The sequence below is a fragment of the Lepidochelys kempii genome, chromosome 1, assembly GCF_965140265.1.
Source record: "Lepidochelys kempii isolate rLepKem1 chromosome 1, rLepKem1.hap2, whole genome shotgun sequence".
NCBI classification, from domain to species: domain Eukaryota; kingdom Metazoa; phylum Chordata; order Testudines; family Cheloniidae; genus Lepidochelys; species Lepidochelys kempii.
The window spans coordinates 8,039,772-8,059,068 of NC_133256.1; the positions used below are offsets into that span (position 1 = coordinate 8,039,772).

General features: G+C 54.5%; 1 protein-coding gene across 13 annotated transcripts in view; it reads left to right on the forward strand.

The window, feature by feature from the left end:
* The window catches only part of ARAP1 (ArfGAP with RhoGAP domain, ankyrin repeat and PH domain 1), a 232,190-nt gene that overhangs the window by 164,395 nt on the left and 48,498 nt on the right, over positions 1 to 19,297 (forward strand). For all 13 annotated transcript variants that reach the window (XR_012157524.1, XR_012157517.1, XR_012157526.1 and 10 more), the window contains 6 exons: positions 124 to 244; positions 979 to 1,184; positions 10,807 to 10,913; positions 11,029 to 11,228; positions 12,158 to 12,243; positions 15,727 to 15,909. Coding sequence is in view for 3 of the 13 variants with exons in the window: in XM_073333741.1 (XP_073189842.1) it covers positions 124 to 244; positions 979 to 1,184; positions 10,807 to 10,913; positions 11,029 to 11,228; positions 12,158 to 12,243; positions 15,727 to 15,909 (903 nt within the window). In the remaining 10 variants the exon portion in view is untranslated. The remainder of the gene's footprint in view (positions 1 to 123; positions 245 to 978; positions 1,185 to 10,806; positions 10,914 to 11,028; positions 11,229 to 12,157; positions 12,244 to 15,726; positions 15,910 to 19,297) is intronic.

A 19,297-nucleotide genomic window follows, 5' to 3' on the forward strand; every position in this document is an offset into this window, starting at 1 on the left:
TCCTGACAGTGATGGGGCTCTCAGTCTCAGGTTGTGCTAGCACATAGGTGTTTCCTTGGGTCTGTTACCCTCCCGCTGCGTCTCTGGGGGTGTGGTTGTGACCCGTGTGATTCTCTGCTGCAGGACACGTACTCCAAGCGCTTCATTCCGGTGACCTCAATAGCCCGCGTGGCCAGCATCGGGGACCAGAAATTCGAGGTGATCACTAACAACAGGACCTTCGCCTTCCGGGCTGAGAGCGATGGTGAGTGTGGGGAGCCCCGCAGTGTTGCTCCTGGCGTGGGTTTCTCCAGGGCTGGCACATGTAGGGTGGGGAGAAGGAAGCAGAGAATAGGGAAGCAGCTGCTCCTGTTTCTCCCGCCTGGCAGGAGAGAGTTCCCAGGAGTCAGCTGTCATTTCCCTTTACTCACTCCGGTCCCATTGCTCCTGGTTATTGCGCACTGACCCCTCCGCTCTCCCCCTCAGTAATCCCTCTCCCTCCTGATGATCAGACTCCGAGGATGACACCATGCCCTCCCCACCCCTTCGCCCTTTTTAGCTGAGCTTTGGCTCCGTCTTCTTCCAGCAAGTCACTCGTGGTCCAGACCAACATCCAAAGCAGCTAAGAGCTTCGGGGGCAGTGACCGAATTTCCTGCTCTTTCCTTCCCCCTGGCTCCTCAGAAGAGCCGGGGGGCAACTGCCTGCTGAGCACTGGAGCCCATTAATAAGGCTTCTGTCCCTGAGCAGCAGGGGGCGCTGGAGGTGCACTCCCTGCCCGGTGGATCGAGGACGCTGCCTCTCTACGCGGCCAGCCCTTGCTGCTCTGCAGAGCAAAGAGCCAAGCTGGAATCCATGCTGTTGCCCCCCGGTGCTCCTGCATGTGTCCACAGTGAGTGGGAGGGGGCCTGCCATAACCTACGCACCAGCTTTGGAGCCCATCCTCGGGCCTGATGCCAGGCCTGGCTCCCAGCTGACCCCGAGCCCTGTCTGCCCTGCAGCGGATCGTAACGAGTGGATGAGGACCCTCCAGCAGATGGTGGACGAGCGGAAGTTCAAGGGCTTGAACAGGATATCCCTGTTCCAGCTGGCCACCGGCGCCTTGGACTCGGTGGACAAGTGCGGGCTGCTGGAGCTGCGGGGCTTTAAGAACAAGCTGTACGTGGTGGTGGCTGGAGATAAGGTTTTCCTGTACAAGAACGCCGAGGTCTGTATCCGTGGAGGCTGTCTTCTTCCAGGGGTGGGGAAAGGGCCCTATTGAAATACAACAGCTCAGACCCCTGCCAAGGTACGGGGGGCTGGGGTCACAGCCCAGCTTGAAAAGCTTCTCACGCCCTTCTTTCTCCTCCCTCTCCCTCTTCCCCCCTCTTCCTTCATGCCATCCCCACTTCGCTCCTTGCCTGCTCCCGCCCTCCTCCCCTGCGTCCGCTCCCTCTGGGTCCTTCCCCTTGGTCTTTCCCTGGGGCCGCCAAGAGAGTTTGTGAGCAAGGTTATGAGCCATAGGAGCGGTAGCAGCTAGCGCCTGACCCTGTGTCCCCATTGTGCCGGGAGCTGCACATTCACAGGCTCGAACGCTACACGCTCGAACTGGACAAGGCAGGCGAAGCGTGGGGGTCGGACGGCTCATTTTACACATGGGCAGTGGAGGCACCGGGTGGATGAAGGGATGTGCCCGAGGTCCCGCAGGGAGTCAGGGCAGAGCAGGAAATGAACCCGGCTCTCCGGTCCAGCCCTTTGACCCCCGTAGTCCCAGCCGTCCTCCAAGGAGGTGTTGGGAAGTGGGGATCAGATCAGGACTTTAGTCCCACAGGGCAGAGAGGTGTTACCAGCTTTGCTGGTTACTTTGGGGTACGCTCATTTATTAGGGTTACTCTTCTGGTGGGGGGGTGTTCTGTAATTGTATCAGGTTACTGCTTATGTCACTCGTGTCCTCATACGGAGCTCTACTTCTCCCTGCTGCAAGTCCCTCCCAGTGGAGCTCTCCTGCAGGACCTAGGTTCCCCAGGGCTGGGTTCTTCCAGCCCCAGAATATATCTATCTCTATATCTCTCTCACACTCACACTCACACACACCTACCCAAGTCTGAGAGGACCGGGTTCATCAGCTCTCCCAAGCTGACCCCTTATATGTCCCTGGACTCAGCCTGCTGGGTCGAGGAGCACTTCCAAGCTGCCACCCCCATATGCCCCAGGTTCAGCACGTCCCTATCCCCACTTCCGTGTTACAATTGTTCTGGTAGTGACCCACTGGATGAGCAAACCCCATAGGATTTTTGGGCGCTGCAGGGATCTTTTAGCTTAGGCTACGAGGAGCGTTGCTGCAGAGTGAATGAGGAAACCAAAAAACACCCACAGCGGGGCGGGGGAGGGAGAGAGAGAGAAAAGCAACCAGCTTAACCATGAAAGTTGTTTATTGCTGGTAATAACCATAGGGGAGCAAACAAAAAAGCCGTTATAATATTAAATCTAACTTATATTTGATTATAAAAGTCAGGTTTAGAAAACTATATCTGATGACACCAGTCAGGGTCAGAAGGCTACACCTAGAGAGAGAGAGAGAGCTGGGTTCTCACCACTCCGTAAAGTTTGAATCGATTGAAGTCCCCAGGTGGTGATGGTAGCTGAGGGTCCGAAGTGCTGGAGACAGGCAGAGCCCCCAGCACGATCAGTCAGGAGAAGATGAAGTCCCAATGGAAATGCTACAGATTTTGGATCCAGGCATCAGAACACTTACTTGAGCATGGGTAGGGGGTTTTGTAGGGAAACAACAGTGGTTCAAGGGAGAACACTAGATTTGTTTATGGGTAAACAAGGGAATATACCAAAGTTGTTTTGTTCAGGCTAGACATGGGAGCTGATCATTCCTGGCTATGGGCAGTGTTCCTTGGAGGGAGCTCACAATGCAATTAAGGAGCTTCACTATTTTGAATACCGATAAAGGATTTATTCCTAGAATTGGTCTGATAAGTACTGAGCTGGGTGTGTGCAGGCGTGGGTTCATTAACATCTGGAGCAGAGATCCCCCATCATGCAGTGCTTCCCGGCTTTTCTGGTCCCAGAATTCTGTGCGGTTCTTGCCTTGGAATCTCTGTTCTCCATTCTGTAGGTTATTGGAGATGCCTCCCTGTCCCATCTTCGATGCAAATGAGGCTAGGAGAGTTTCCTTAATCCTGTCCTCCTTATCCCAGGGGTTTAGGTGGGTCTCCCACGGCCTTTTCATTGCTTTTTGTAAGTCTGTCTTCTGATGCGGATTTGGTTCAAGCAGAGGCTGGGGGGCAGGAAGGTCTTTCATGAGTCAGGCTGGGTACTGCACCCTGGTTCCCCAAGAACACAGAGCTGCCAGGTAACAGAGGGGCGCAGGACCCAGGTGTGAATTGCGCTGGAGGTGGGAGTGCGAAGTGGCCATTTGTGGTGCCCCCTGGTGTGCTCTAGCCCTGCTTCCCTCTGCTCTGTCTCACCAGGAGAGGAGACTTGTCTCCAACATGTCTTGAAGGAACTCTGCAGGCTGTGGTCTCTTTAAGCCCTGGCACTGTCTCTTCTCTTACAAAGACCTCGCATGCCGCTCCTGAAAAGGGGACACAGCTTCATGGCACAGACCTTGCCTTCTGGGTCTGTCCAGTGCACCGAGTTCCCAGGTTTTAACGTCTGTCTTAGAGTCATAGGACTGGAAGGGACCTCAAGAGGTCGTCTAGGCCAGTCCCCTCCACTGAGGCAGGGCTAAGTATTATCTAGACCATCCCTGACAGGTGTTTGTCCAAACTGCTTTTAAAAATCTCCAGTGATGGAGATTCCACAACCTCCCTAGGCAATTTATTCCAGTGCTTAACCACCCTGACAGTTAGGAAGTTTTTCCTAACGTCCAACCTAAACCTCCCTTGCTGCAATTTAAGCCCATTGCTTCTTGTCCTATCCTCAGAGGTTAAGGAGAAAACTTTTTCTCTCTCCTCCTTGTAACAACCTTTTATGTATCTGAAAACTGTTATCATGTCCCCTCTCAGTCTTCTCTTCTCCACAGTAAACAAACCCAGTTTTTTCAATCATCCCTCATAGGTCATGTTTTCTAGACCTTTCATCATTTTTATTGCTCTCCTCTGAACTTTCTCCAGTTTGTCCACATCTTTCCTGAATGTGGTGCCCAGAACTGGACACAATTCTCCAGTTGAGGCCTAATCAGAGGAAGAATTGCTTCTCGTGTCTTTGCTGCTAATACATCCCAGCATGATGTTTGCTTTCTTGCAACTGTTCACTCGTATTCATCTTGCATGCTTGAGGTTGGCCTTCAAGGTGTCTTTATATCTGAGGATGGGTCAATCCTTAGGGCAGGTTCCCATGCTCAGCTGGCCGTAGAGCACCGCTTTCGGTATATGGGAAACCTCCATGCAGCCCATAGGTCCGACTCAGCAAAGTTGAGACCTGATGTGCATACTCTGGAAGCCAGAGATTGGACATCTCTCAAGGACTTTAGTTCTATGGCAGATACCATTAAAAATCCTTTGTATCCTTTAATTCAAGATACAGAAGAGAAGAACAAACAGTTAAAGCATTTGAAATGCAAAATATGAACGAGCTTGTCTTTTAACCACAGCATTGTTCCCTGGCCCTTGAGCTGCAAAAAGTTTCTATAAGGAAAACCTCCTTTTGAGATGGTCCTTGTGGGGGGAAAGAGACAAAGTCAGCTGAGATGGGCTGGAACTGCTGGTGCTAAAGTCCAGTCCTGTTTCCTAAGGCTACATAAGAGAAACGTGCACACAAAAGGGGAGAGGAAAAGACTAGCAAAGAGAGAAAATGCAGCTTCTGTCTCAGGGGGTGACTCATTTGCAACCTCAGTGCTGGAAGGACACAGGCCCAGCACATGGTCTTGGTCTTATCACCCACCTGGCAAACTTGTACCAGTGTTGGGCTGTGTTCAGCATTGCTTTTATCTGCCTCATTCTGGTCACAGGCTTGCAGCTGTGTTGCAAAATACAGTCTTGGCTGGCTAAGCCCAGCTCTGATCAGACAGCATTAAAAAGGAGAGGGATAGGAAAGAGAAGAAATAAGGGGTGGAAGGAAAAGGACGCACAGGGGGCAGGGACGGAGAGTGTTTTACAAAGTCTCACATCCCAGGAAGTGTTTGCTATTCAGCCAGAGCCAGCGGACATAGTGATGTCAGCTGGTCCCTCTCTTGGTCCAGTGTGGTCAGGACATCTCTTGGGATCAGAACAACAAAGGTGGCCCAATGGTGTTGTGATGGATCCTGGGGTCCCAGGAGACAGCGGGAGTGGCAGCCATGATGGTAAAACTAACTCCAGTGGCCTTTGGCAGACAGCTGCTAATTTGCCCCCAGACCCCTTTTCCTTTTCAGAACCCCAGAAGGGAGTGATGGGCAGAACGGCGCATCACCGGATTATACCGTCCACCGATTCGGCCTTGTTTCCCACACACCAAGTTTGATCCATTGATTTCCGGTCCCATGCCGCTCTTGTTTGATCCATTGATTTCCGGTCCCACGCTGCTCTTGTTTGATCCATCGATTTCCGGTCCCACGCCGCTCTTGTTTGATCCATTGATTTCCGGTCCCACGCCGCTCTTGTTTGATCCATCGATTCCCGGTCCGACGCCGCTCTTGTTTGATCCATTGATTTCCGGTCCCATGCCGCTCTTGTTTGATCCATTGATTTCCGGTCCCACGCCGCTCTTGTTTGATCCATTGATTTCCGGTCCCACGCCGCTCTTGTTTGATCCATCGATTTCCGGTCCCATGCCGCTCTTGTTTGATCCATTGATTTCCGGTCCCATGCCGCTCTTGTTTGATCCATTGATTTCCGGTCCCACGCTGCTCTTGTTTGATCCATCGATTTCCGGTCCCACGCCGCTCTTGTTTGATCCATTGATTTCCGGTCCCACGCCCTTCTTGTTTGATCCATCGATTTCCGGTCCCATGCCGCTCTTGTTTGATCCATTGATTTCCGGTCCCACGCCCTTCTTGTTTGATCCATTGATTTCCGGTCCCACGCCCTTCTTGTTTGATCCATTGATTTCCGGTCCCACGCCGCTCTTGTTTGATCCATCGATTCCCGGTCCGACGCCGCTCTTGTTTGATCCATTGATTTCCGGTCCCATGCCGCTCTTGTTTGATCCATTGATTTCCGGTCCCACGCCGCTCTTGTTTGATCCATTGATTTCCGGTCCCACGCCGCTCTTGTTTGATCCATCGATTTCCGGTCCCATGCCGCTCTTGTTTGATCCATTGATTTCCGGTCCCATGCCGCTCTTGTTTGATCCATTGATTTCCGGTCCCACGCTGCTCTTGTTTGATCCATCGATTTCCGGTCCCATGCCGCTCTTGTTTGATCCATTGATTTCCGGTCCCACGCCCTTCTTGTTTGATCCATCGATTTCCGGTCCCACGCTGTTCTTGTTTGATCCATCGATTTCCGGTCCCACGCCGTTCTTGTTTGATCCATTGATTTCCGGTCCCACGCCGCTCTTGTTTGATCCATTGATTTCCGGTCCCACGCTGCTCTTGTTTGATCCATCGATTTCCGGTCCCACGCCGCTCTTGTTTGATCCATTGATTTCCGGTCCCACGCCGCTCTTGTTTGATCCATTGATTTCCGGTCCCACGCCGCTCTTGTTTGATCCATTGATTTCCGGTCCCACGCCGCTCTTGTTTGATCCATTGATTTCCGGTCCCACGCCGCTCTTGTTTGATCCATTGATTTCCGGTCCCATGCCGCTCTTGTTTGATCCATTGATTTCCGGTCCCACGCTGCTCTTGTTTGATCCATTGATTTCCGGTCCCACGCCGCTCTTGTTTGATCCATTGATTTCCGGTCCCACGCCCTTCTTGTTTGATCCATCGATTTCCGGTCCCACGCTGCTCTTGTTTGATCCATCGATTTCCGGTCCCACGCCGTTCTTGTTTGATCCATCGATTTCCGGTCCCACGCCGTTCTTGTTTGATCCATTGATTTCCGGTCCCACGCCGCTCTTGTTTGATCCATTGATTTCCGGTCCCACGCTGCTCTTGTTTGATCCATCGATTTCCGGTCCCACGCCGCTCTTGTTTGATCCATTGATTTCCGGTCCCACGCCGCTCTTGTTTGATCCATTGATTTCCGGTCCCATGCCGCTCTTGTTTGATCCATTGATTTCCGGTCCCACGCCCTTCTTGTTTGATCCATTGATTTCCGGTCCCACGCCCTTCTTGTTTGATCCATCGATTTCCGGTCCCACGCCGCTCTTGTTTGATCCATCGATTTCCGGTCCCACGCCGCTCTTGTTTGATCCATCGATTTCCGGTCCCACGCCGCTCTTGTTTGATCCATCGATTTCCGGTCCCACGCCGTTCTGGTTTGATCCATCGATTTCCGGTCCCACGCCGTTCTGGTTTGATCCATCGATTTCCGGTCCCACGCCGTTCTGGTTTGATCCATCGATTTCCGGTCCCACGCCGCTCTTGTTTGATCCATTGATTTCCGGTCCCACGCCGCTCTTGTTTGATCCATCGATTTCCGGTCCCACGCCGCTCTTGTTTGATCCATCGATTTCCGGTCCCACGCCGTTCTTGTTTGATCCATCGATTTCCGGTCCCACGCCGCTCTTGTTTGATGCATTGATTTCCGGTCCCACGCCGCTCTTGTTTGATCCATTGATTTCCGGTCCCATGCCGCTCTTGTTTGATCCATTGATTTCCGGTCCCACGCTGCTCTTGTTTGATCCATCGATTTCCGGTCCCACGCCGCTCTTGTTTGATCCATTGATTTCCGGTCCCACGCCGCTCTTGTTTGATCCATTGATTTCCGGTCCCAGGCCGCTCTTGTTTGATCCATTGATTTCCGGTCCCACGCCCTTCTTGTTTGATCCATTGATTTCCGGTCCCACGCCCTTCTTGTTTGATCCATCGATTTCCGGTCCCACGCTGCTCTTGTTTGATCCATCGATTTCCGGTCCCACGCCGTTCTTGTTTGATCCATTGATTTCCGGTCCCATGCCGTTCTTGTTTGATCCATTGATTTCCGGTCCCACGCCGCTCTTGTTTGATCCATTGATTTCCGGTCCCACGCTGCTCTTGTTTGATCCATCGATTTCCGGTCCCACGCCGCTCTTGTTTGATCCATTGATTTCCGGTCCCACGCCGCTCTTGTTTGATCCATTGATTTCCGGTCCCATGCCGCTCTTGTTTGATCCATTGATTTCCGGTCCCACGCCCTTCTTGTTTGATCCATTGATTTCCGGTCCCACGCCCTTCTTGTTTGATCCATCGATTTCCGGTCCCACGCCGCTCTTGTTTGATCCATCGATTTCCGGTCCCACGCCGTTCTTGTTTGATCCATCGATTTCCGGTCCCACGCCGTTCTTGTTTGATCCATCGATTTCCGGTCCCACGCCGTTCTTGTTTGATCCATCGATTTCCGGTCCCACGCCGTTCTTGTTTGATCCATCGATTTCCGGTCCCACGCCGCTCTTGTTTGATCCATCGATTTCCGGTCCCACGCCGCTCTTGTTTGATCCATTGATTTCCGGTCCCACGCCGCTCTTGTTTGATCCATTGATTTCCGGTCCCACGCCGCTCTTGTTTGATCCATTGATTTCCGGTCCCACGCCGCTCTTGTTTGATCCATTGATTTCCGGTCCCACGCCGCTCTTGTTTGATCCATTGATTTCCGGTCCCACGCCGCTCTTGTTTGATCCATTGATTTCCGGTCCCACGCTGCTCTTGTTTGATCCATCGATTTCCGGTCCCATGCCGCTCTTGTTTGATCCATTGATTTCCGGTCCCACGCCCTTCTTGTTTGATCCATTGATTTCCGGTCCCACGCTGTTCTTGTTTGATCCATCGATTTCCGGTCCCACGCCGTTCTTGTTTGATCCATTGATTTCCGGTCCCACGCCGCTCTTGTTTGATCCATTGATTTCCGGTCCCACGCTGCTCTTGTTTGATCCATCGATTTCCGGTCCCACGCCGCTCTTGTTTGATCCATTGATTTCCGGTCCCACGCCGCTCTTGTTTGATCCATTGATTTCCGGTCCCACGCCGCTCTTGTTTGATCCATTGATTTCCGGTCCCACGCCGCTCTTGTTTGATCCATTGATTTCCGGTCCCACGCCGCTCTTGTTTGATCCATTGATTTCCGGTCCCATGCCGCTCTTGTTTGATCCATTGATTTCCGGTCCCACGCTGCTCTTGTTTGATCCATTGATTTCCGGTCCCACGCCGCTCTTGTTTGATCCATTGATTTCCGGTCCCACGCCCTTCTTGTTTGATCCATCGATTTCCGGTCCCACGCTGCTCTTGTTTGATCCATCGATTTCCGGTCCCACGCCGTTCTTGTTTGATCCATCGATTTCCGGTCCCACGCCGTTCTTGTTTGATCCATTGATTTCCGGTCCCACGCCGCTCTTGTTTGATCCATTGATTTCCGGTCCCACGCTGCTCTTGTTTGATCCATCGATTTCCGGTCCCACGCCGCTCTTGTTTGATCCATTGATTTCCGGTCCCACGCCGCTCTTGTTTGATCCATTGATTTCCGGTCCCATGCCGCTCTTGTTTGATCCATTGATTTCCGGTCCCACGCCCTTCTTGTTTGATCCATTGATTTCCGGTCCCACGCCCTTCTTGTTTGATCCATCGATTTCCGGTCCCACGCCGCTCTTGTTTGATCCATCGATTTCCGGTCCCACGCCGCTCTTGTTTGATCCATCGATTTCCGGTCCCACGCCGCTCTTGTTTGATCCATCGATTTCCGGTCCCACGCCGTTCTGGTTTGATCCATCGATTTCCGGTCCCACGCCGTTCTGGTTTGATCCATCGATTTCCGGTCCCACGCCGTTCTGGTTTGATCCATCGATTTCCGGTCCCACGCCGCTCTTGTTTGATCCATTGATTTCCGGTCCCACGCCGCTCTTGTTTGATCCATCGATTTCCGGTCCCACGCCGCTCTTGTTTGATCCATTGATTTCCGGTCCCACGCCGCTCTTGTTTGATCCATCGATTTCCGGTCCCACGCCGTTCTTGTTTGATCCATCGATTTCCGGTCCCACGCCGTTCTTGTTTGATCCATCGATTTCCGGTCCCACGCCGTTCTTGTTTGATCCATCGATTTCCGGTCCCACGCCGTTCTTGTTTGATCCATCGATTTCCGGTCCCACGCCGTTCTTGTTTGATCCATTGATTTCTGGTCCCACGCCGTTCTTGTTTGATCCATTGATTTCCGGTCCCACGCCGTTCTTGTTTGATCCATTGATTTCTGGTCCCACGCCGTTCTTGTTTGATCCATTGATTTCTGGTCCCACGCCGTTCTTGTTTGATCCATTGATTTCTGGTCCCACGCCGTTCTTGTTTGATCCATTGATTTCCGGTCCCACGCCGTTCTTTTTTGATCCATTGATTTCCGGTCCCACGCTGCTCTTGTTTGATCCATCGATTTCCGGTCCCACGCTGCTCTTGTTTGCCAGGTGTGATCTTAACCCAGTGCTTGAGTTCTATCCAGAGGCCTTTCTTGTGTGGACTCATTGGGTCTGTCTCCCTTTCGCACCTGCTCTCATCGCTGTTTGTTGGTAGAGGTTACTGTGACCCTTCAGAAACTTTCATGCGCTTTGCCACAGTTGAGCTCCCGGTTAGGCTATCCGTGCGGGCCCAGTTACCACAACATGCCTCCGGGGCCCAAGGGCCCCAAAGCGACCCTGGGACTGCCAGCACTGGGTGCAATAGGGCTGGACTTGGAGCACTGCCCCCATCTCGCCTGCCTGCTTCACTCCCACACGCCGGAGGTGCCTCTGGTATGACCCTGTGAGTCCCGTACTGTTGGTCTTTAACCCCTTCCTGGCTGTTCTTGCCCCATCAGGATTATCGACAGGGGACCGGAATCACCTACATTGAGATGAATGTGGGGAACGTGAAGGACGTGGACAGAAGAGGATTTGATCTGACGACGCCTTACAGGATTTTCAGGTGAGGAGGGGGTCTAGGTGCTGTGCCTCACGGGTGTTGGTCCCTCCCCTGCCGTACAGCGTGTGTCTCCCCCCAGCCACCCCGTTCCCCCACACGGCTCTCTGGTGTCTTTCAGCTTCTCGGCAGACTCGGACCAGGAGAAGGACGAGTGGGTGGAGGCCATGCAGCAGTCCATCGCCGAGGCCCTCTCCAACTCGGAGGTAGCGGAGAAGATCTGGTCGGTGGAGGCAAACCGGTTCTGCGCCGACTGCGGGTCGCCCCAACCCGACTGGGCCTCCGTCAACCTTTGTGTCGTCATCTGCAAGAGATGCGCAGGTACGGGCTGAGCCCGGGTGGCACGAGCCGTGGGGCCTGGTGATGGAGAGAGGCCCAGCTCCACGCTGGGTCAGCGAGCTTAGAGCACGGTGCACCCCTGGCTTCAGCAATGGGACTGGGCTCTGCCTCTCCCAGGAGTTTCTTCCTCCATCACCCCGGACTGGGCCGCCCCTTCTCGCCCTCCTTAGGAATTGCCCGGCTAGGTCAGACTAGTGCCTGTCTCTGCCATTTCGGAGGCAGGCTCAGGAACTCCCACTAGTGGACGCTTGTGGAATTGCCTGTTCCTGGGGGAATTTCTTCCTAACTCAGCTGTGCCGGCAGCTCTCCCGGTGGAGAGACAGCTCTGCTGGCAGTCGAGTGCTCGTGTTGGCTTCGCGAGTGGCCCTCGGGGAGCTGGCGGAGCCATGCCAGCAAAACTCCTTTTGCCTGCATGCGCTGCCTCTCCACTAGGGGGCTCTGCTGACAAAGCTTTACCAGCAAGGGCCCTGTAGTGTAGACAGTCCCTGAGCGGATGGTGTTCGTCCAGTTCCCAGTGGCCAAGGCGACGGACTGGAGATGACCCAGCAATGCAGATCTCTGCTAGCTGTGATTCTTTGGCGGCTGTCTGCATCAGAAAACTGCAACTGGTTAGAAAAGCTCAGGGAGACGGAAGTGCCCTCCTGTCTAGAGAGGCACCCTCTGGGGTGAAGTGGAGGCATGAAGGAGGGGGGATGCTTACCCAGAACTTAGCAGGATAACCTCGCCTGATACCGTTATCCCCTTCTGCAGATGGAGAAACTGAGGCAGAGCGGCTATGGCACTAACCCCGGGCACCAACTCCGGGCCACGGCCGGGCAGCTGGAGTTCCTGGCTCTCAGACTCATGCTCAGAGCACGAGGCCGTGCCGCTGTCCCTAATGAGACCTTCGCTTTTGTTTGTTTGACCCACAGGAGAACATCGGGGGCTGGGGCCGAGCATCACCAAAGTGCGGAGCCTGAAGATGGACAGAAAGGTGTGGACAGAGGAGCTAATCGAGGTATCGGTGCAGATTCCCATGGGCTAGCAGGTGGAAAGGGGGCTTTTTTGTAGCTGTCTGTGAAATCGTGCCCTTATTTGATACTCAGACACTTGCGGGGCCTGTGGCAAACCGTACAGAGCCAGAATGGCTGGGTGCCTGTTTCTGGGAAGTTCAAAACTGCCAGTCGAACCCATGCGGGCTGATTCTGAGTTCCCGTTCCCCGTGGTATCTGTGCTCCCTGACGGACGCTGCTGTGACGTAGAACCCCCAGCTTTGCTTCCGTAGCATCCACCCTCTGGAGACATGCCCCACTACTCCCATGGATCTGGAAACAAACCCGCCCCGATGCCTCCCTTCAGGGGGCGAGTGAGCCTGGGTCTGGGACCGGAAGCCTGAATGTGCCTGGCTGCAGATAGCAGAGCTGGCGGATCAGTCACTGCCGAGTCAGTCACTTGGGAGTGGGGCAAAAGGACACGAGGCGTTAATAGCGCCCTAGCTCGGTTTTGTTTCGAAGGAGGAGAGGCCGAGCTGTAGGAGTCAGAAACAGCTGCACAGAGAACGGCGGGAAAGCTGCTGATCCAGGCATGGTGACTGCATCTGGAGTAACCGGAGCCCGGAGGGCGGGGGAGGCTGTGTTCTGTTACTGCAGAAATACCGAGGGTATGTTTTCAAGCAGCAAAGCTGGCTCAGGAGGTGATGAGTGGGCGAAACAGAACTTCCCCTCTTAGGGTCCGGTTCGGAACTGGCTGTGGCTGGCCAGTGACTCAGGCCACGTCTCCACTGGATCAGAGGCGTGATTGCAGCCTGCATGGACGTTCCCAAGCTAGCGTTGCCGGCACTCAAGGGACAAGCAGTGAAGCCCAGGGTGCGCTCAGTAAACGTTTCCTGAGACGAATGGAGCCAGTGCTCCATTTTGAGCGCGCCGGCTCCCAAGACGCCCCCCAGCTGCCCCGGTGCAGGGGCCATTTCGCTTCCCCATCTGCGCCCCCTCTCCCCCCCCGGTGACCCTGGCCCCCTGAGGGGGTGACAGCTGCGCGCGTCGCAGGGGGCTGCCCATTTGGGAAGCCGTGTTAGCCACCAGAGAGGGCCTGGCTCTACAAAGCCCTCCATAGATTGGGCCCTGGCTGTCTACAAGAGCGCCCTGTGGTCAGCCAGCACGCCCGCGCCGACAGCCCCTGATGGAGGTGCTAGGGGCAGGTTGTGTGTCTCCTCCCGTCCTCCCAGTCGCTGCACCTGTGACCTGGCAGGGCGTTCTCCACTCGGGGATCCCACCTTGGCCTGACGCAGCTGCCGTCTCTTACATTTGGACCTAGCTTCTGCTCGGTGGGAGGTAGGTCACTGGCTGCACGGGCCTCAGCACGACTCTGCCTCCATCACACACCACAAGGACCGTCCCCTCTTTGGCTGTTTGAGGCGAAACCAGATAGTCGTTGGCCTGCCTCTGATTCATTCCCACCAGGAATCTGGCGCTTCCAGCCCCAGGCAGGCTGCTCCTCCTCGCCGTCCGGTCAGACTCAGGGCCCCGCGCCAAGGAGCAGCTAGACAGGGACTGAGCCTTCCCCGCCCTTCTCCAGGACAATGGGATCTGGAAGCAGAGTGCTTCACGCTGGGAGATTCATCTGCTACCAGGGTGGCCAAAGCTGCTGGCAGCTCGGCCCATGTCCACCCGGAGCCTGGCTGTGTCCGGCCTCCAGACACCTCTCCCCTGCCCCAGAGTCAGCTTCTGCCTGCGCCTGCTTCCCACGGACGCATCCTGAAAGTGCTTCCAGCTGCTCTCCCTAGCAGTGGGCGGCAGGTTTCTGCTCTCCCCTCTCCTCTAAGGTTACGTTAACCCTCAATGGCCCCCACCATGTGACATGCAGAGAAACCAGCTGAGAGAGAAATGGGGATTTTCCCCCGTAGATCTCACCCCCCCCCCCGTACTTCCCCAGCTCCCTCTCCCCTCGCCTGGTGAGGTGTTTAGCTGTGGTGATGGTGGTGTTTTCTGCGCACTGCCCCTTTGAATTACAAAGGGCTCTGTTCACTGCGGAGTCAGGCAGCCAGTTTGTGTCCAGGACAGTGCAGACAGTCAAACACACACACACACTGCGCTGTCTCCTGGAATCTGCACTGTTGTTCTTCCCTGTGTTCTCCACCAACAGTAAAAGCAGCTCCCTTGGCCTGCAATCAGGAGCAACCCTACAATAACAAACCAGTATGTGAAGCCCTGCGCTTGTGAACGACCCTACAATAACAAACCAGGGTGTGTAGCCTGGAGCTTGCAAGCAGCCCTACAATAACAAACCAGCATGGTGCAGCCCGGCTCTTGGAAGGAACCCCACAATAACAAACCAGTGTGTGCAGCCCTGTGCTTGCAAGCAACCCTACAATAACAAACCAGTGGGTACAGCCCAGTGCTTAAGAGCAACCTGACAATAACAAACCAGCATGTGTGGCCTGGAACTCATGAGCAACCCTCTAACAACAAACCATTGTGTGCAGCCCAGCTCTTGCGAGCGACCTTCTAATAACAAACCATTTTGTGCAGCCCAGCTCTTGCGAGCGACCCTACAATAACAAACCAGTGTGGGAGGAAGAACATCAGGAAGGAAATGTGTGCCTCTCAAAGTGCAGGGGCTGATCCAGGTGAAAATGAGAAGCAATCGCTTTAAAACGTCAGTGTCCTTTTTGTAACCTGCAGCTGGAGCCAACAAGCCTCCGTGTGGCTCCGCAGATGTTATTGTGCGGCAGGAAAGGGGGCGGGGGATTGGCTGCCCTGCCAGACCATAGTCTTAGAGGCTGGGGTCCATAGGAGAGGTGTGTGTGGGCCAGCCAGGGCCCTCGGGGCGTGTGCTGTGGGGAACAGTCCCAGTCTGGCTGAGGGGGCGGAGGAGATGAACCAGCAAGCCGATGGTTAGCTGGTCTCTGTGTCTGTCTGCGGACACCATGCAATGGGCGATTTCACATGTGAACAGCAAATGGGGTTCTCACATCAGTGCTGGTGCATTCAATTACTAGCTCTCTCTCCCACACCCCCCGCTGCCCATCACAGTGGTATCAGATCCCCGATTCATAGGTTGGTACAACATAGAGCCAGAAGGGACCACTGAGATCACATAGTCTGATCTCCTGTAGAACACTGGCCGTAGGACTTCCCAGGATTAATTGGCTTGTCTGTCTGTCTGTCTGTCTCTCTGTTCCGTTCGCACCGGGCCACTAGCCCCCCCTTCCCCACTCAGCCCACCCCTTGGGAAAAGCCTAAGTGAACACATAGGCTTTGCACGTGCCCTGCAGGTGAGCCCGTTTGGGCTGTTGGGCTGAGTGTTAATGAGAGGCAGATTGGTGGTGTTCTCCCCCTTTGACCACACCCAGAGCTGCACTAGGCACCAGCCCCACATGGTTTGTCTCGCGTCCAGTGGAGATCCGTGGGGGATGTGGGAAGGGCAATGGGGAGATGGTGGTACTCGCACAGAGGTGCCAGCCAGTGCTGCTCACTCTGCCGTCACTGTTTTGTATCCCCAGCTGTTCTGCAAGGTTGGTAACTGCGTGGCGAACCAGTTCTGGGCAGCCAACGTGCCCCCCAGCGAGGCCATCCACACGGCGAGCAGGAGCCAGGAGCGGAGACGCTTCCTCGTAGCCAAGTACAAGGAGGGCAAGTATCGCCGCTACCACCCACTCTTCGGGAACCAGGAAGAGCTCAACAAGGTGGGTGCCTAGCAGTCTCGAGATCATGTTCAGGGAAGGGCCGGTCTGCTGGCCTCTGTCCTGGCAAGGGGTCTCCATTGCCTGGAGACGGTAAGCAGGCGGGGCCTTCTCCGCCCAGGGCCTGCATGCTAAAGAGCCTCCTTCACCTCTGGATTCTCCTCCTCGCCTTCCGCAGAGGCAGGCTCGGGCCTGCCCGGCTCCTGTGAGCCTGTCAGCTGGGAGCTCCTACGCCTGGTTCTGCCTGGCTGACTCTGGGAGCTTTGCCCGGCTGCCAAAGCCCAAATGTTCACAAGTGGGCCACCCATGGTGACACTGATTTTCGGAGGGGCCAGGTACCCACAGCTCCAGTCGACAGCACTAGGAGCTGTGGGAGCTCAGGCAATGGCCCGAGTGGTGATCCTCGCGGCTGACCTCCTCTGTCCCTAAAATCTATGAATCTATGAAATCAGCTCCAAGGTCTTGCAGGCTGGTCGCCCAAAAGAGGATGCCTGGCTCCCTGCACACGTGGGGGTGGCTCAGGTCGGTCTCTGCAGTGTTCAGGTAGTTTGCCTGGTGCGTGGTTCAGTGTTGGTTTTCAAGAAATAGATGTTAAACTGAGGCCTGGCCTGCTCTTAGCCTAAAGATCCCAGGTCTCGACTGGGAGGCTAATCCAATTGTTCTGGCCAAATTCCAGTTAAGAAATAACATTCTGTCTCCCTGAAATTCCCTCTGCAGTGTCTCAGGTATGGTCCTAACGTGTCATGAGATGTTGCTGTGTGCTGTTCAGTGGCTGCTGTGTGCCACCCCAGAGGTGACTGCATTTCAGACCTGGATGAAGTGATTCCAGTGTACAGTTTGTAGCTTGCTTTGTGGCGAACGGGGTCTGTACAATTGTCAGTTCTTTTCCTCAGCACCTGCAGTGCCCGCTGAGCTCTTGGTTAAAGCGTGTTGGGGTAAACGAATGCTTAAGTTCTCATGTTGCAATGACCCCTTCCTTTTCCCTGTACCAGAGATGGCAGCTTGGGCCTTCCAGATCAGGCGGAGGCTCCCGCTCTGTACGGCACTCGTAGTCTCTCTCTCTCCCCCTGGCTTTCTGCAGGGGATTCGGTCCCTGGCTGCATCCCCCCTCTGAAGATGGGGGTCCGCTTAGTGCTGACATCTCAGGTCCTCCCTAGGCTGTGGCCGGTTGGGAGGGAGATGGCTGGAGCTTTGCTCTTTCTTGGCGCTGGAAAGAAAGGAGAAGGCACAAGCTAAAAATAATCCGGTCGGCAAATCCAGCAGGATACTGCAGGAGGAGATGGGCCGAGTAATCAGAGCATCGGGGTCCAGAGTCTTGGCTCCCCCACCCGCACCCCCAGACCACTGAAGCATAAAGTACTGCCTGTCCTCTGGTGTCATCCCTGGCCCATCGTCTGGGCAGGGATGGTGTCTCTAGCCTCTGCCTGCCAGGAGCTGGGGCTGGATGACAGGGGATGGATCACTTGGTGATTCCCTGTTCTGTTCATTCCCCATGGGGCACCTGGCATTGGCCTCTGTCAGAAGACAGGACACTGGGCTAGATGGACCTTGGTCTGACCCAGTGTGGCTGCTCTTATGTTCTTTTGTCACCCAGGCTTGTTCTCCCTGAGCATAATGCTGCATTTACTTTCTTTCCACGGGGCCAGTGTCTCCCCTCATAATGCTGGGGATAGACCATGCCTGAGGATCCCAGCTCCTCCAGGCCAGCCATCCACTCCTATGCTCCATCAGCCCCCTTCACCCCGGCCCCTGTTTGTTCATGCCCCACACGCAGTCCGCTGGCGAGGCTGATCTCACTGCTGCTGCAGGGATGCTCTAGTAGTGTTTGCCCCAGGTGCGTATTGACCTTGGCTGCAGCCTGTAGGGAGAGAGGCTGTTAACCAGATGTCAAGAACATCCAGGGACCTGGCAGTTTCATTCTTCTCTTAGCACGGGACAAAGGTCTGAACAGGACAGATTGAAACTTGCATTTGGCCTAGATCCCATCCTCACTGAGGGCTAGTGGCTTTGCTTGGCCTGAAAAGAACTGGTCTTGCCTGAACAACAACTCGAGGGCTGGGCCTCTCGCAGGCACCTTTGCCTTTGAAGATCTCTGCCATGATCACTGTGCGTGTGCGCAGCCAGGAACCGCACGGGGACCCTGGTCTCTATTCCAGGTGTCGGCAGCCCCTGAACACCAAATGGCTTTCGAGTCCACAACTCATTACAAGCTCCTCCTACAAAGCTGGCCGAGCTTGTAAGCATTGCAGGGCAGGGGGCAAGAGTGGTCGGCCCAAGTGTAATACCCCTCCCCCCCATGGGTGAACAGCGGGTTTTGAACCAGGGCACTTCAGCACCGAAGCAGGCTTGAGCTAAAGAAGTAGCTCCTGTAGCAGTAGTAGGCTGTTATCCTCTAGTGGATCAGTCACTAGGGGGCAATATGATTCACACATTGTGCTGCCTAATTGTCTTGCTTAATTCCTGTTATTGGCCACTCACACCAAGTGAGTGAAGTCTACTGGGGCTCAAAATCACTGCTTTGGAAGGATCATTATCACCGTAGCCTGGACCTCTGCTGCTTGAGCAAGAGGAATAACTTCTTTGGCTGGTAGTGGTAGTAAGCAGTTATCCTCTAAAGAACCAGCCACCCGAGGGGGATGCATTGTTACCCTGAGGGCCCTCAAATGACCTTTCTAAACACTGCAGCATAGCAGACCAATCCCTATGATATTGTTCCAAAGGAATTCTTTCAGGGCAGGCTATTTCCCGGGGGCTCCATCAAGGAACTGAAATATTTTAAATGAGCAAATTTCAGAGCGCTATGCTGAGCATCCCTTTAAGAGACACTGTGAAGCCCTCACTGGTAACTGCTGGTGACAGAAGTTGCGCCAAGCAGGAAAGCTGGTTTTTTTTCCACGCTCCAGGCAAAGTGGAGGGGACGGTGGGCGGAGCGTAATTAACTTTTGAACTCTTTCTTTTTCCCTTTTGCTTCACACCGGTGGTGAGGATTATGTGGGAGCAGCGACTGGGCTGGAGGACAACAGAAACCAGGCTGGCCGTATCAGATTGCAAGCCGCTTTCCCTCCTGGGCTTTGTATTTTTGTTTGCTTAGAAAGTCCAGTCCCCGCCCTAAGCCTCTCTCGGAGAGGAGCTCTGGAATTCCACATGTGTGCTTGCTTGTTTTCTCCCTATACAGAGGCCGTCCCACCCTCTCGCTGTATGACTTCACCCAGGGCTCCTTAAAGGAGGGATTAAAACCAAAGCTGCTCCAAACTTTCTCCCCCAGTTCAAGCCCCTTTCCCTTCCCCAGCTGGCCTGGCAGCCAGCTCTCAGCTGCAGCAATCAGCAGCCCTTGCCTGTGGCACTTTCCGCCTGTGTCGATATTTTGTTTCCAGCCTGTTTTGCTGAGCTC